General features: G+C 38.0%; 1 protein-coding gene across 12 annotated transcripts in view; it reads left to right on the forward strand.

The window, feature by feature from the left end:
- Positions 1 to 18,389, forward strand: part of TANC1 (tetratricopeptide repeat, ankyrin repeat and coiled-coil containing 1) — a 215,529-nt gene that overhangs the window by 92,881 nt on the left and 104,259 nt on the right. For all 12 annotated transcript variants that reach the window (XM_006921103.2, XM_015596701.1, XM_025039235.1 and 9 more), the window contains one exon: positions 1,489 to 1,689. In XM_006921103.2, coding sequence (XP_006921165.1) covers positions 1,489 to 1,689 — 201 coding nt within the window. The remainder of the gene's footprint in view (positions 1 to 1,488; positions 1,690 to 18,389) is intronic.

The raw sequence follows: 18,389 nt of genomic DNA on the forward strand, positions 1-18,389 counted from the left end.
GGGTTTCCTGGAAATTTTTTTTTTTTTTTCAGATATTAGTCATTTGGGCATTTAGTGATAAATATTTAGTTTTCCAAGTTTATTAAAAACCCCTTCAAGCTTAGCCAGTCCAGGTGAGACCAAATTACCTTTCTGAATTTGCCATCTTACCCTCTGCAGAACCCACGGCTTTTCTGTTGGCAGGTCTCCTGGGTTTGGGTTGCCTTTGAAAGTCAGACACGAGCTTGTTTGTGTGTTTTAAACAGCACCCCCTCCAGGTCTGTGGAGCGGGGACTCCCTACTTCACCACACCTACTCACATGAGAAACAAGCACCACAGTGCAGTTTGAATGGGATGGTTTAGCTCACATCCCTTTGAGTCTTGTATACATGATCTACAGAAATTGAGTTTCTGCCTGGCTAGATAGTTTTCAAATCCAGACCTTGATTTTTCGGAGTCAGGCATGGTAAAGACCAATTGAATAGCATTTTCAGAGAGACTAGTTTGCTTGTGGAAAACTTTCTAAAGCTTTCCAATTCTGCTGTTTATTGTTTAGAGCTTGAAGATGTTTCTAATCATCAGGATAATGATTTATCTCCTATGCTTGCACTCCCTCAGTTGCTTCTTAGTAGGAGTGGAGGAAGGTGATGGGTTGGAGAGGAACAATAGGAGAGCATGGGATCTGAATTCTTGAGAATTGGCTGTGTTTTTTTTTTCTCTTCCTCAGAGATGCTGGCCCTAGCCTACATACTCTCTTCCCTGTGTACTCTCTTCACTGTAATTGCTTCCTCTCTTTTTTCTTTGGATCCGCTTACTCTAGAATGTTTTTTATAATAATAAACTCGTTTGTCCTTAAGTTCATTTAGGGGCTGAATACCAAAGGGAACCTGCTCAATAAGTGAGCTGTGGTTCTAGTCTCATGACTAATGGTTTGGCTAGTTAAATTGTAGGAGGGTGGACTCTATACCATGGGGAGTGTGGAGTAGATCAGATGAGAGAAGAGATTTATGGGGCTGGGGAGGAATGTTGAAGTAAGCTAAATGCTCCTTTGGACACTTTTATTGGAGAGAGGTGGTGGGAGGCCAGGGAGTTATGGAATGGATCTCGGTGTTTGAATCTGTTGTGCTGATACCTATGTAAGGCCAGTACCACACCCCCTTACTTCAGGCTGAAATCAAAGCTTCTTGTGGATCGTTCATACTTGTTCTTGATTAAATCTCAGATCCGTGGCTTTCTGGACCCATTGTTATGAATGAAATCAGACCAGCTGCTATGGTGCAGAAAGGGTTATGAGGAAGAGTTCATTGATACTAGAGTGGTGAAACTTGAATTTTCCCTCACAGGGTAAAAAGTTGTAAAAGTGGTAGAGGAAAAAAATCATTAAAAAATATATTCAACACACACATATGATATATGGGAATTATATTCCAAGAATATAGTTCTTAGGAATAAATTTGCATCTACCTGTGATGGATGGTCTAATCTGAGGTTTTCTTTCTCCACACCAGGAAGCGACTTTGGTCCAGAGACTTCCCCGCCAGTCCTGCCCCTTGGCCATGATGGTGACTTTTCCATGAGCAATCTTTCTGTAGCAGAGGACACCTACAGAGTGAGCTTGGCCAAAGGTGTGTCAATGTCTCTGCCTTCATCACCTCTGCTGCCTCGACAGTCTCACTCGGTGCAATCAAGATCAAACAAAAAATCCCCAGGTAAACGAGCAACAAAACAGCTCCCAAACCAGCTGTCTTGGTTATATTCTTAATACCCGTATGAAATTAAGCAAGACTAGTGCTTAAAAGAAATTTGGAAGAAGGTTTTTCTTGGTTACTGTAACTTCTGGGTGAAGAAAATCTTTTTTAAAAATTATGATTTGGATAGACTTATTTAGTTCAACCTATGTATAAACTATTGCTGAGGCTAAACTTTGACAAAGATTCAAGGTCTTGTTATAAAGATTAATGTTAACCATCGGTTTTGGTGTTTTCTTGCTCATGAATTAGGGAACACTTTAAACTCATTGTGGTGCATTTTAAGGGTTTGGGTTTTGGCAATAGTAACCTGATTAACAGTTATTACTACCAAGCTTTATATACTGATGTATTTTCCTGGTTCACACCATAGAGCATATGAATGGCTATAAAATTTAATTGTTTGTGACAATCAGACTTGTGAAGCAGTGGGGGCAAAGGACTTAATAGATTACTTGTTCAAAGTATTTTTGCTTCCCTCATGCTTACCAATCTTTTATATTTAAAGTTAGAAACCCAACATTACTTGGAGAGGTTATGAATCAGTTGTGAGGAAAGCCTTTCCAGAATGTTGATACCTAGAGTGATAAAAGTTCTCTGATCTTCTTTTAGTTTTGCAGAGTGTTTGTTTACTGAGGACATGACAGTTTGGGGCCTTATTGATCATATGGCCAGTGCGAGAATTCTTCTCATTTACATATAAACATGTTTGGAATTGGTCTAAAATGTACCTTGGGGCTGTAAAATTGTATATTTTTCTGGTTTCCTAAATATATGTTTTTCTTATAAAGTCATGTATATTATTTCTGAATCTTTTAGTGGATATTTGTAGTTTTGGGGGACGGGGATAAAATTGAGAGCAACTCTTAAGGCTTTGAGTGTTAGAAACGTTGCTATGAATTGATGAGTGTCCAAAATATTTTATTGTTCTAGAACTTTCTTATTTTGGACAACATTGTTAACAATCCAGTCATTAGCTGGAACTTGGAAACCTTTTCGGTATGAAATGATTTCCTGTGCCAAGGAATTTGACCTGTTTATCAGTGTTTGGGGAAATTCCTGGAATGTCCTTTCTTCCTCCTCTTTGCCCGCCCACTACTGCTGTATCTCTGTTAGATTTCTTCTCTTAAATCATACTTCTCACACTGCCTTTCTTGTCGATTACTCCCATTAGAATCACTCCCTTTTTATAAATTGTGCACAGCATTTTACTTTTTCTTTTATCAGCCACATCGTTTGTCCTTTTCCCTTGAATTAGTGTGTCTGTCTGATGGTTGAGGATGGGCACAATGTCTTTTCCAAGTATACCTTGTCTGTATTAAACAGATCATAGAATTCTGAACCCATCTGGATCCTTAGGGACCTTAGCTGAGGGTGATGCCAGGTGCAGAGGTCTGACCTTTAGGCCAGTTTTCTTTCCTCCAGTCTGTGCTACTGCAAATGACTTGTCGCCTGGGCCTCGAGAGACTAGGGAATACTACATTTCAGATACAATTTCTTTATTAATAAGAAATTCAGTGTTTGTTTTAGTAGGACTTAAATCTTTTGAAATGTATTTATTGCTTTTTCCAGCTTTATTTGAGATACAGTTGACATATTACATTGTGTAAGTTTAAGGTATACAACATAGTGATTTTACACACACACACACACACACACACACACACACACAGGAAAATTATTACAATAAGGTTAGTTAATACATCCATCACCTCGCATGGTTACAGTTTATTTGTTTATTTATTTAGTGGCATTTTAGTAGGATGCTAGGTAGCAATGAGTGACATGGCGAGCCTGGGAAGTGTGGCTATCCAGAAGGGTCTCTGAGGCTACAAGCACACCGGCAGGGAAACCCCTGACAAGGCCTTGTCTCCTGTGTCCTGACCACATTAGTTATCTTTAGTTTTGAGAAAATATCCTGAAGTTTGTTTTTCTGCTGAATTCTTTGAAAGACCTTATGAATAGAAGGGGGGAGTAGTTCTGCAACATTCAACTTTTTAATGGATTGAAGAATATATTCTCCATATTAGATGCTTTTGGTCCAAATGATATTTAAATACACTAAGCAGCGCTTGTGTTATGCCCAAATTTGTGCCTCAAATTAGTGTCTCACAGTAGTACTTTGGCTTCATTGTCTTCATAATTGTAATTTGAAAAGGAAAGTTGAGGGCAGAGGTGCTTGCCTAAAAATGGCATTGACTCAAAATACATCAGAGAGTAAACAATATTTTTCCCACAGTGTCTAACACACACAGATTTCTGCTTAAGCCATATTGTTAGGAAACTATCCAGAGCCCTAATGTTCTACCTGTGTATAAAAATAGCTGACATATGGTTGTGAATGTGCACTGTATTTAAAAATAGTCATCTATTTAAATAGCTAGCACTGTTGTTGCTAACAATACAGTAAATACAGTGTGCTGTGTGAGCAGCACCTGCAGGTGTGGCACACTCCCCCACTACTCCCCCAAACCTGGCAGTATCTCATCATCTTTCAGACGCAGCTCTGAAATTACCTTGATGACTTTTGTTCTCATTTTAAAGATAAGACCCTTTTCGCTCTCTTTTGTTTAGGAAGGCACTTAAAAATAAACCAGACCTGCTTTACTTGTTTGGATAGAAACACTTCACTAATTGATGCTAATCAAGAAACTGTCAAGGACCGAAACTATTGTTCTAGCTAAGGTCAAATACTATAAACCCCTGTTACAGGCACTCACACAGCCTGTAGTAATGAAAGTTTGTACGCTGATAGAAATGGTGATTAGCTCCTGGGCCATGGAAACTTTGGGCCAGAGAGTTTCATTAACCTTACAATAATGTGACCCTGCATTTTATGTGATTGAGTTTCTTACATTCTAATTATATTGCTAGTTATTACTATTTTACTCTCCTACTGCCTTGCTCCATTTGTTTTTTTTGTTTTTTGTTTTTTTTTTTTACTGCTAGTCAGAAGATACAATTTTCTGAGTATTTCAGTTTTTTTTGTTTTTTGTTTTTTTTTCTAATTGGGAAATACATTTTCCGGTGATGAAAACAAGGATTGGTATCCATTAAAATAGTACTGTGGCTATTACAAGCCTTTTTGGATTAAGAATTCATTAATATTTGTAATGTATCTTTTTGTCTTCCAGAGAAGAGCAGAGCCCATTTCCTGTAGCTTATTTATTAGTAATATCATTAGTTACTTTATATTTGGATTATATTTACCAGATCACTTTGGGCCCATTACCAGATCACTTTGGGCACAAGATAGAGCAAATGAGAAGCCACCTTTTAAAATACTGTGATGGGGTAGGACAGATGGTGACAAGTGGGTGATGCTGCTTTTCTCATCCTTGCTTATATGGGGAGACTGGCTTGTGCTGGCTATTTGCACCTTTGCTGCTTCTAGTTCCAGTTCTGTCTCAGTTGACAGAGCTGATTTAGCAGTTTTAAAAACCCCTCTGGCTGTCTGTTTCTTTAAGGGAAAAACCTCAAAGCTGATAGGCTGTAAAGTGGAAGTCATTCTGCACTTTGATTCTTGGACCATGAGTTAATGTCTGCCAGGGCTTCCCCACCCCCACCCCGCCTACAAGCAAATATTCTTGTAGAAAATTTGAAAATCCCAACTTAGAGACAGAACTATTCTTAGCGTTTCGATTTTCTAGTCGTTTTTTAAATCTACACCACCTATACTGGAGACCACACATGATCTGCCTTTTTTCACTTAATATCATGAGCAATTTCCACTTTGCTTGAATAAAATATTTAATGTCCATTGTTTTAATAGTCCATAGTTAGTTTTTTACTAATTTCCAGTTTGGGGATATTTGTTAATTTTTAAGTTAGTTAAAAAAGAAAATTGTAGCATGGGCCAAGGTGTTTTATTTGTTTTTGCTATTAAATGCCTATCAATTTTTAATTTTTAATGGTGGTAAAATACACCTAAAATTTACCATTTTAACTCTTTCTAAGTATACACTTCAATACTGTTAAGTACATTCACATTGTTGTGCAACCAATCCCCAGAACTCTTGATGGGAATATTTTTGTCCACTAATTTTTAATACACAACTGACATCTCAAGAGTGGCAGGCTCCCAGAAGTAGAATTGTTGAACTAAATGGAGTGCAGTTTTAAAGATTCTTGATACATACTGTCCAGTCACTTTTCAGAAAAGCCGTATTGATTTCACATTCCCTCCAATATTCTTTCAGAGGCTTCTTTTTGAAGTCAACATCTTCTGGGAACAGTCTTAAATGGATGGTGCTGGTAGTGCTTTGTCAGGCCTAGATGTAGTGCTTTGTCAGGCCTAGTTGTAAACTACTAAGAATTAGCGAGAGGAGGCTGACAGAAGTCATCCTGCAACCTCCCTCTTTTGAAAGTCCTTTTTTGTCTGTGCTTGTCAGACAATTTCCATTTTCTTTTTTTCCACAATATATCAGGGTAGTTATCGCAGCCGAGTCAGGTGAAGTTCATGGTCAGAACAACACTCAGCTGGCTTCAAATTTCTATAACCCGAAGTTTTGCAGTGAGGATCATGGAGAATCATAGACGTGTTAGCGTTGGCAAGGCCTCTAGAGCGCATCCAGTAAGGCCTCTTTGCAAGTATGGAAGCAAAGACGACTCATCGTTATGGAATTTGCCTCCTTGTACATGTTATTGGTGGAGCTTGGCTTAAGCCCAGGCTCCCTCTCTTTCCCCAGCACATTCTCCTATGCCGGTCTGCATTGTTCTGCCTAGCCATTGTTGACACATGAGCTATAAATGATATAGTTTTGTATTTCGATTGCATGTACATGGAGGTCTTAGGCTTGAGGTTGTGAACATGTGCATCTGTGAGTCTTCTTGGGGGCAGTGGAGAAAAACATAGAAAATGCCCAGTTGCCGCACAGGTCTGTTTGTAGAACCAGCTGGTTCTGGGCCCTGCTTTCACCGCAGAGTAGTCAGGGCCACAGCCAGGATTTGACCTTCGCAGAGACAGTTCCTTCTGTTGTGATGAATGGGACAACACTCTTCATTTCCTCCTTGAGGCTTGTTATATGGTAGCCTCCTCCAAGGAGTAGGTAACCCCGCATGTTCTTATTGCTATGTGCAGCTGTGACCAGGACACACATACTCTCTTGTTCCGTATTCTCAAACAGAGCCATGTGCCTGCGTTTGTTCCACTGTGAACGCCAGGACTTTGAGTGCCATTTATTCCCTTGCCCATGAGTCCTGGTTCACCCATATACAATCTGGCTGTACCTTGGAACCCCCCTAGAGTTTTAAAGAATACTGATGCCTGGGTCATACATACTTTCAGAGATTCTGATTTAATGCATATGTGATATGGCCTGGATATTGAAATGTTTTAACACATTTTCCATTTAGGAAAAAAAAAATGCAGCTTGTTGCCAGCGTTAATTTAATTTTACATAAACATGCTCTTTGAGGCTGAAGCAAATCTGGTTTTCAATGTGAAAAGAAAATATAAAAACTGTTCTTAGGGTTATTTCTAAACAGAACTTGTCTCTAATCCTGATGTAACAGAAATGTATACATAAATCGGATTAATCAAGTGGATCTTCGGCTAACAACTGTTGGAGAACAGTGTTAACATCACTCATAGGACTGCTACGTTTTCTAGGATTTGCCATTTTCAGCGATGGAGAATTAGTATATTTTGTAAATGGAAATACCACTACTAAAAACAATGCTATAAATAAAATGATGTCATTTGTTTCCAAAGACTATTGCTATACCAGAGTGATGCGAAAATAGTAATAAAAGCGAGATATTTTGTGGCAAATTTGGAGGTAAGGTTAGGACTGTAACCTGCAAGTTATCTCAGGGTAAATGCTGCAGCCACAGTGCCACCAACAAGTATTCTCGGGGCAAACGGGGAGTGGATTAAAAAGCTTCCCAGGTGATTCTAACATGTAGCAAAGTTTGAAAGCCACTGATAAAGAATATATGATTATCTTATAATTCCTTTTCAGTGGAGTTACATACTAGATGTTATCTTTTCTAAATTTTAGAAATGATATTTGAGGAGGAAAATACATTATAATTTGTACAAAATAGAGATACATTAATCTTGGTTCCCTCCATACCCCCAGAAAGATAACTGCTTTTGACACTTGCTTGAATGTCTTTCCTGCCTTGTTTTTTTAGTACATAAACACAATGATATATTTGTCCATTCCTGCAAGCATTGGACATGTTAAGGGGTTCCAGGTTTTCCTCTTACATAAGGAAAGAACAGTGGAAAAATGTTCATCTATAGTAATATTTAAAGGCATCTCCAATATTTTCATTGACTATAAAATGGGATTACTGGGTGAAAACTTACTAATGTTGAAAATGAATTTTTATATACTTTTTGGTCATTTGTATTTTTTTCTTTGGAGATTTTTTTTGTAATTGTCCTCTGTTTTACTAAGGCAATATGTATTTCTTACTGAATTATCATAGCTTTCTTCTTGTTTATTTTAATGCTCTGTTATGTATGTTACTAAAATATTTTCCTAGTGTATCATTTTCTATTTAATTAGGTTTATAGTGTTTTATGACCTACAGAACTTTTTGTTTACTCAGTTCAAATTAAAATATTTTTCCATTGTGATTTATCCCACCACATTTTTAAAAAACAGCTTTATTATTTACATACCATATAATTCATCCCTTTAAAGTTTACAGTTCAGTGTTTTTTTAGCTTTTTCACAGAGTTGTGCAACTATTTTTATAATCTAATTTTAGAACATTTTTATCTCCCTTAAAAAAAGCCTTCCCATTAGCATCCACTCCACATTCCTACACATCCCCCACCCCCATCTCCTACTCCCCAACCCTGAGTAACCACTAACCTGCTTTCTGTCTCTATGGTTTGTTATTCTGGGCATTTCATATAAATAAAATCATGTAATATGTGTTCTTTTGTGACTGGCTTCTTGCATGTAACAATATTTTCTAGGTTCATCTGTGTTGTACCTCGTGTCACTACATTCTATTTTCTTACCTAGTATTTTATTGTATGTACGTGCCACATTTAAAATCTTTTCTTCAGTTTATGGACATAGGGGTTGTTTCCACGTTTAGCTATTATGAACGATGCTGCTATGAATATTTGTGTATGTATCACTTTTTGTGTAGATGTGTGTGGATATAGCTATTCATTTCTTCTTGGCTAGTACCTAGTAGAATTGCTGTATCACGTGGTAACTCAATGTTTAACCTTTTGGAGTACTGCCAAATTGTTTTCAGAGTGACTACCCCATTTTGTATTCACACCAAAAAAAAAAATGAAGTTTCCAGTTTCTACACACCTTTATTGTCATTTTTTGATTATAGCCATTCTAGTCAGTACATATGAACTGGTATCTCATTGTAGTTTTATTGTTAAGATATAAGAATTCTTTTTATATTCTAGATACAAGTTATGCAGTATGCACATTTTCTTCCCTTCTGTGGGTTGTCTTTTTCATATTCTTGATACTATTGTTTTGATGAATGGGAACCCATATGTCCTGTTAAAATGAATAGGATTTAGTAGGCTGCATTCATCAGCTCCATGTGATTGGCTGAAAAACAAATGGACACATAGCAATTTAAATGTTACGAAACCTTACATTTATAAAGCTAGGAACACACTTTCCCTTTATCCAGAGAGCTGGTACTTTAATTAAGGTCCTACCTGTCAGGGCCTTGCTCTTTTCAGGCAGTGAGCCGAGGGCGTATGTTTTAAACTGGGTTTGTCAGCAGCCCTCTCAGCCCTGCTTTTCTATGCTCCTGTCACTCTTCCATTTTCTCAGGCTTTTGGCATTTTGGCTGCATGTTTCCCGGCACCTGAGGTTAATGATGACTGGAGGTTTTATCTAGTCACACTTTACAGCAGTGTCAGCTGCACCCTGTGGTGGTGTCAGATGGCGGCTAGAACAAGCCCAACCCCGTGTTCAGAAGTGAGTGTTGTTACCTCAAGAAAATTGATGGGGGTAGGGGCAGTGGTGGTGGGAATCTTTTTGATCATTTCTGATTCACAAAGAAACACAGAAGGCCATGGAAGCTATTGTATCTGTATCTAACATTAATGAACATTAATGTAAAGTAGAAATAGAAGGAAAGATTGACGTTCCAGCTTGAATCTTCAGATTTGTTGTGAAACAAGCCTGTGTGTCAGCAGAAATGGCCAGCTGTGGTCCAGACAGAGGGGCAGGGGTGTGCAAAGCCTAGAGTGGGGGAATGAAAGTGAGCCCAGAACGGTGATCTCTGGAAGAGAGGCCAGTGCGAACTGGGACCATTGGGAAAATATTAGGGCCTGGAGCTTTGAAACCAGTAAGCTTTGCCTCTGGGGGCTTATGTAGAGTAGCTGGGGCCCTTCCTCTGTACAAGGGTTCTGAGAAATACAATTGAAGAAACTTCTAAGGAGGTGTGGCTTTCTTGTCACTTTTATTTCCAACAAAATTCTCCTTTGTTGGTCAAGGTCGTAAGTGGTAGATTATGAGTTCACTTTTTTAAAAAATAGATTTTATTTTTTAGGGCAGTTTTAGGTTCATGGCAAAATGGAGTGGAAGGTACAGAGATTTCTCATATACCCTCAGCCCCCACATGTGCATAGATAGCCTCTTCCATTATCAACATCCCGGAGTAGTACATTTGTTAAATCAGTGAACCTACATTGACACATCATTATTAGTCAAAGTGTCTGTAGTTTACCTTAGGGTTCACTGTTGATGTTGTACATTCTCTCACTTTGGATACATGTATGACATGTATTCATCATTATGGTATGACACAGTGAATATTTTCACTGCCTTAAAAGTCCTCTGTCCTTCCCTTACTAATCCTTCCCTCCCCACTCCAATCTGAACCCCGGGCAACCACTGATCTTTTTACTGTCTCATAGTTTTGCCTTTTCTAGAATATTGTATAGATGGAATCATACAATATGTACCCTTTTCATATTGGCTTCTTACACTTAGTAATAAGCATTAAAAATTCCTCCATGTCTTTTCATGACTTGTTAGCTCATTTCTTTTTAGTGTTGAATAATGTTCCAATGGTCTGTATGTGCTATAGTTATTTTTTATTTTTTATTTTTTATTTGTTGACCTACTGAAGGAACATCTTGGTTGCTTCAAGTTTTGGCAATTTTGAAAAAAGCTGTTATAAACATCTGGTACAAGTTTTTGTGTGGACATAAGTTTTTAGTACCTTTGGGTTAATACCAGGAAGCACAATTGCTGGATTGTATCATAAGAGGATGTTTAGCTTTATAAGAAATTGCTGTCTTCCAAAGTGGCTGTACCATTTTACATTCCCACCAGCAATGAATGAGAGTTCTGGCTGCTCCACATCCTTGTCAGCATTTGGTGGTGTCAGTGCCCTGAATTTTGGCCATTATAACAGGTGTGTAGTGGTGTCTTATTTTAATTTATGTTTCTTTGATGACATGATGTGGAGCATCTTTCATATGCTTCTTTGCCATCTATAATCTTCTTTGGTGAAGTGTCTGTTAAGGCCTTTGGCCCATTTTAAAAATAAGTTTTCCTTTCTTACTGAGTTTTAAGAATTCTTTGTATATTTTGGATTATAGTCCTTTATCAGATATGTCTTTTGCAAATATAATCTCCCAGTCTGTGGCTTGTTTTCTCATTCTCTTGACATTGTCTTTCACAGAGCAGAAGATTTTCATTTTAGTGAAATCCAGCTTATCAAATATTTCTTTCATGAGTCATGCCTTTGGTGAATGTACAGAAAATATACTAAAAAGTCATCACCATACCCAAGGTCATCAAGATTGTTTCCTATGTTACCTTCCAGTAGTTTTGTAGTTTTGTGTTTTACATTTAGGTCTGTGATTCATTGTGAGTTAATTTTTGTGAAGGGTATAAGGTCTGTGACTAGATTCATTTTTTTTTTTTTTTTTGCATGTGGATGTTCAGTTGTCCAAACACCATTTGTTTAAAAGAATCTTTTTGCTCCATTGTATTACTTTTGCTCCTATGTCAATGATCAGTTGAGTATATTTATTTGTATCTCTTTCTGGACTCTGTATTCTGCTACATTTATCTCTTTGCCTATTCTTTAGTTAGGATTACTCTGTCTTGATTACTGTAACTTTACAGTAAGTGTAAAAGTCAGGTAGTATCAGTCCTGTAATTTATTCTTCTTCAATATTTTTTGGCTATTCTGGGCCTATTGCCTTTCCATTTATCAACTTTGAATACATTGTTAACATCCACAAAATACCTTGCAAGATTTTGATGAGGCTAGCATTGAATCTATAGATCAAGTTAGGAAGAACTAATGTCTTGACAATATTGAATCTTCCTATTCATGAACATAGAATATCTTTGTATTTATTTAGTTAATCTTTGATTTCTTTCATCAGAGTTTTATAGTTTTCCTCCCATAGGTCACGTATATATTTTCTTATATATAAGTATATCATTTTGCTAGTGTAAAGGGCCTTGTTTTTAATTTCAAATTCCACTTGTTCATTGCTGGTATATAGAAAATTCCACTTGTTCATTGCTGGTATATTGGTTGACTTTTTTATATTACTCTTATATCCTGAAACCTTGCTATAATCCTTTATTAGTTCCAGAAGGTTTTTTTTTTGGTTAGTTCTTTTGGATTTTCTACAGACAATTATGTCATATGCTAACAAAGACAATTTTGTTTTCTTCTTTCCAACTCTTTACAGTAGTTTCCCCTTATTTGCGGTTTTACTCTCCATGGTGTCAATTACCCAAGGTCAACCATGGTTCGAAAATATTAAATGGAAAATTCCAGAAATAAACAATTTATAAGTTTTAAATTGCATGCCATTCTGAGTAGCATCATGAAATCTTGTTCTGTCCCACTCTGCCCCATCTGGGATGTGAGTCACCTCTTTGTCTAGCATATCTATACTGTATATGCTCCCTGCCTATCAGTCACTTAGTAGCTGTCCTGGTTATCCGATTGGCTGTTGCAGTATCACAGTACTTGTATTGCAGTAATCCTTATTTTATTTAATAATGGCCCCAAAGCATAGGAGTAGTAATGCTGGTAATTGAGATATGCTAAAAAAAAAAAAAAAAAAAAAAGCCATAAAGTGTTTCCTTTAAAAGGAAAGGTGAAAATTCTGGACTTGAGGAAAGAAAAAAAAATATGTTGAGGCTGCTAGATCTACGACAAGAAGAAATCTGTCTATGAAATTTTGAAGAAGGAAAAAAATTTGTGCTAGTTTTGCTGTCGCACCTCATACTGCAAGATTTATGGCCACAGTGTGTGAAAAGTGCTTAGTTAAGATGGAAAAGGCATTAAATTTGTGAGTGGGACACGTGGACAGAAAACGTGTTCTGACGGATGGCAGCGTGTTATGCCAGAAAGCATCGAGCCTGTATGAAGACTTCAAGGAATCCCCTGAAACAAGTGACACCAAGCCATTTACTGCAAATAAGGGATGGTTACACAAATTTAGGAATAGATTTGGACTGAAAAATATAAAAATAACTGGAGAGAGTGAGTGAACACATTTATATAACTTTTATTACAGTATATTGTTATAATTGTTAATTTTGTTAATCTCTTAATCTGGTTTATAAATTAACTTTATCATAGATATGTACATATAGGAAAAAATATATATAGGGTTCAGTATTATCTGTGGCTTCAGGCATCTAACTGGGGACCTTGGAATGTATCCCCTGTGGATAAGGGGGGCTACCATCTACCTTTTATTTCCTCTTTCTTGCCTTATTATATCAGAATATCTAGTACAATATTGAAAAAAAGTGGTGAGAGGGGGCATCCTTGCCTTTTTCCGATCTTAGTGGGAAAGCTTCTAGCTTCTCGCCATTAAGTATATTAGCTGTCGTTTTGTTTGTTTGTTTGTTTGTTTTGACAACTTGAGGAAGTTCCCCTCTATGCCTGGTTTATTGAGAGTTTTTTCATGAGCAGGTATTGGATTTTGTCACATTTGATTTCTGCATCTATTGATATGATCATGTGATTTTGCTTCATTACCCTAACTAAATTAGTTTTCAGATGTTGAACCAGCCTTGCATTACCTGGGAAATAGGTTCTGAGACTCAGTTTTCAATGAGTGTGTAGTAGGGTAGGGATGTGTTTCCCACACAGCACCAAGTAATTCTCGGGGTACTAGGTGGGTGTCCTACAATTTAACTCAATTCTGACACTACCTTCCGTCCCTGGGTTTGATTAATTTGCTAGAGCAGCTCACAGAACTCAGGGAAACATTTTACTGACTGGATCATCAGTTTACTATAGAAGGATGCAATTCAGGAATAGCCAGATGGAGGAGACGCACAGGGAAACACATGGGTGGAGGCACAGAGCTTACAGGCTGCCTTGGACTGTGCCACTGTCCCTGCAACTCCACATATTCACCAACTGAGAAGCTCTCTGAACCAAATCCTTATGGGTTTTTATGGAGGCTTCATTACATGGGCACGGTTGATTAAATTATTGGCCATTGGCGATTGATTCAATCTCCAGCTCTTAGCCCCTCCCTGGAGGTTGAGGGGTGGGACTGAAAGTTCCAAGCCTCTAATCACAGGGTTGGTTCTTCTGGCAACCAGCTCCTATCCTTAGATTCTTTCCAAAAGTCACCTCATTAACGTAACAGAAGATACCCTTATACTCTCATCATTTAGGAAATTCCAAGGGTTTCAGGAACTGTGTGCCAGAAATCAGACCAAATATATATATCTTAATAGAAATCACAGTATCGCACCTGGGATAAATCTCACTTGATCATGACGTGTAATTCATACATTCTTGGATTTGATTTGCTAATACTTTGTCGAAGATTTTTTCGTGTATGTCCATGAGAGATATTGTTCTGTAGTTTTCTGTAATGTCTTTGTCTGGTTTTGGTATTAGAGCAATGCTGGCCTCATAGAATGAGATAGGAAGTCATCTCTCTTTCTATTATCTGAAAGTGATTGTAGAGAAATGGTGTTATTTCTTAAGTGGTTAGTAGAATTCACCAGTGAACCTGTCTGGGCCTGGTGCTTTGTTTTGGTAGGTGATTAATTATTGATTCAATTTCTTCGATATAGGCCTATTCTGGTTGAACTCACTTTTTTGAAGAGCCTAGGAGAATAAATCATCCACCGTTAAGTCAGGGATTTGTTGGCTAAGACTCTGGATTTAGCTAACTGAAATGTTAATGATCCTGATAGAAGTAAGTCTCTGTCCACCCCAGTCTTGGGTAGGTTGGAAGTGGATTCATGTCCCACTTGGTTATAGATATTTCCTTATCTGGGAGATGGGGGTAATAATGGTGCTTCTTTAAATTTAAGTGAAATTTAAACGAAATGTAGACTGTAAAGCATAAGGTCTGATCCACAAGTTCTCCTGTGGTGATTGCTCTTTCATGTAACCATCTGCCTCAGAGCCCATCTCCAGCTTTCTTCACTTGACTCGGTGGATGTGAATGGATTCCCACAATTTCCATGCTCTTGATTCTTTATCCTCCAGTGGGATTTCACCCTCAGATCTGTACGTATGTTTTCTGGCAAGTGTATGTCTTCTTGATGTGCAGCAGACTTTGTTCCCTGTGCATAGGATATGAAAACAGCATTAGCGCTAAGACTGACTGATGTCTGGGTTCTAATTCTAGCTCTGCCACCAACTACTTGTGTTACTCATCTTCGTTTGGTTTGCAAGTGACTTGTGTGAAGTGATTAAAGTTTTATGTCAGTAAAATTGCCCTGTAAAGGAAGCCAGCTCTTAGAACTAGTGATGCAAGTGCAAAGGTTTAAGAAAGCAGTAGTTCTTAGCAGAAAAGAGAAAGTTAGATAAAGCAAAAAGGTGGGATGCCTGATGGTGCCCTGCCTCAATAATTTGAGAAACTCCCATGAGGTCTCTGAGGAAATGAGAGTGATTCATGAAGCTGATGGAGAGTAAGTGCTCCAAAATTTGCTCACCAGATAATGAGAGCAAAACTCTAGTGGAACTTGAGCAGTTATTGTCTGAAGCTATGCATGACAGCACAGATACAGTGTTGTTCCTTATGCAGGTAAGTGATAAAGTCAGCAGGTGAGGCAGAATCCTTTGTGTCAGGTTATCTTTGAACATTCTTTAAATTGCCCATAAACGCCTTATGTAGACATACTGTCTCTGGATGGCAGAGCTGTTTTTCTTCTGCCATTGACATAGATAGCTGTTTATCTGGATGAGCACCAGAAAAAGTAGATAGCTCGTACTTAGGTCCGCATCGTACTAGAAATACATACCTCATACACCAGAATCCCATTATGTGAGGGGCAAGTGGGGGCCAGGACTGGCTGAGGAAATAGCAGATGTATGTCTCACATCCTCCGGAATTGTCTGCCATCTTATAGAGCACATGTAGTTAAATGCAAATGAGGTAATTATGCCCAGGTCACAACTCCACTGTAACGCTGGCGGGAAGTTTCATTTGAGAATATAGTAATATTATGGCAGTTTTGTCTTGGGCGTTTTAATGTTTCACAAGGACTCTGGATGTTGAGGATCTTCAGTGATCAAAAGAAAAGGTGTGCCTGTCATACATATTGTAGAATCTAGTGTTGATGTTTGATTTGGAAAATTAGAAATCTTGGAGTGAGGCTTACAGACTATTGTGTCAATCAAAAAAAGGAGATTTCTAGCCTTTTAGCAACAACTCAATAGAGTTTCTTTATTAAAAATAGTTAACTTTTACAGAATAATTTATAACATTTTTTTTTCGGTTATACAATTCCTATTAGAACCAGATGCATGTACTCTAAAACTGAATGAATGTATGTGTGCACTCATGTATATGCATTAAAATTTGAGCGTATGCATTGAAAAGATTCTCAGAGTGTGACTTTTTAAATTTTTTTTAGAAGTTGTAAGGTTTAAGCACATCTAATCTGCATTAGATAAGCTTGAGCTTCTATATGCTACCCCGTCTTCCTTTGCTGTCTGCTACATGGAAAATTCTACCCAGGCTTTGTGGTATCATGGGAAGCGTCTGGCCCTAAAAGATGAACAGACCTGGGTTCGATTCCTTACTCCCTGTTATTTGTAGCTCTGTGTCCTTGGGAGCTACTTGACAACCACCTCTCCGATGCTTTCCTCATCTGGAAATGAGAAATTACCTACCATTTAGTTTGAGAAGATAGAGGGAGTTTCTGTAAAGAGCCTGGCTCCTAAAACACGCTTCAGAAATGCCACTGCCACCCTTAACTTCTGAGATCGGGTAATTTGCCCTTTTCCCCCTTTGTTGATCTCTCTCGTAGTTCATTCTCTTTCAACTTCAGTCTTTTCCTGACTTGAAGGTGGGGAAAGCACCAGTGCTTCAATGCAGGGACCTTTAAAGTCTAATTGTTGATATTTGGATTTGACTTAGTAAATGTTGAAGAAACTGTTCAGACCAAACTGTTAATATTTGTATTTGGGCTCATAAGTTCTGGGCATGGTTTTGTGGACAAGCTGACCCATTCACAGCTTCTGTGGAAGAGTCTCATCAGCTATTTCATTGGTCGTCATTTCCTGTAGTGCATGTTGCTCCAGCCAAATGCCTTGTTTATTTATTCTTGGTCCTATCGTAGCTCTAATTGAAAGTGATAAAGATCAACCAGTGAGAAACACAAGTAACTGAGTTTTGGAGGAATGTGAGAAGCAGTTTGCAGGGAAGCAAACTGATACCAAAGATTTTGGAGGTAAGGAAACGCTCCAGCATCTGCGTGATGTCTTGAGGTAAGGGTTGATTCTGGCTGGCTGAAAAAGATGCCCCAGAATGACCACTTGAGCCCTTTTAAGACTCTCAGAAAGAAATGATGTCAGGTGGCCAGGTGAGGAAGATACACATTCAATAGTTTCTGAAGACTTGATATTTACTTGATGTTAGCTTTTACAGTATATTTTTCTTAAGTTTGTGGTATTTTAATAGCTATTGAGGAACAACAGGTCCTTCTAAGGCAGGAAAAATCTCACTGTAGCTTAATACCTGTGAGTCACCTTGACTTATCCCCACTGTTTCTCATAGATTTCTTCATGATACACAGTAGAGAAAGAATAAGGGTTGTTGAGTCCAACATGTTTTTCCTGAAATGGGAAATATCTTGCCAGACTGCTTAAGAAAATCATGTTTTTATTTGCATTTTGACTCCCTTTCATTATTTTTATGGCTTATTTTTCCTCTTTCTTCCTTTCAAACTGGAAATTCTTAGTTTGTGTGCCCTTTGACCTTTAAAAATAGTTCCTTTTTATGGCCTAGTGCTCTCGTGAGCTCTTTCTTCCCCTAGCTTCCTCGGATTTGTTGGCAGCTAAATTAGCAAGAGGTTTTTCCAGGGTCCCTTTCATCAGAGGATACTGTTTAGGTGAAAGTGACATTTTTTTGGTGGTGACCTTTATTTTTCTCAATGGCCTCAGAGGCACTCTGAGTTACTTCAATCTTTTTCACTGAAGCTCCATAAAAATTTGTTTTATATATGTTTATTGATTATCAGCTGTGTGTTGGGCTCTGGGTAGAGATGAGGTAAATAGTTGGCCCTAAGCTTTGGGGATCTCTCGGGTTACTGAGACAGGTGATGACAGTTAAGATGTTGAGGTATCTACAAAATGTTGTGACATCATGGTGAAGAGCAAGACTCTGGGGGAGCTGAAAAGGTTCTAAGTGTGTGTGGTATTGGCGAAGTATCTTAAAGCTTGAGTTAAGGGTTCATGGCAAACAG

The sequence above is a fragment of the Pteropus alecto genome, unplaced genomic scaffold (genome assembly GCF_000325575.1).
Source record: "Pteropus alecto unplaced genomic scaffold, ASM32557v1 scaffold3, whole genome shotgun sequence".
Taxonomy (NCBI): domain Eukaryota; kingdom Metazoa; phylum Chordata; class Mammalia; order Chiroptera; family Pteropodidae; genus Pteropus; species Pteropus alecto.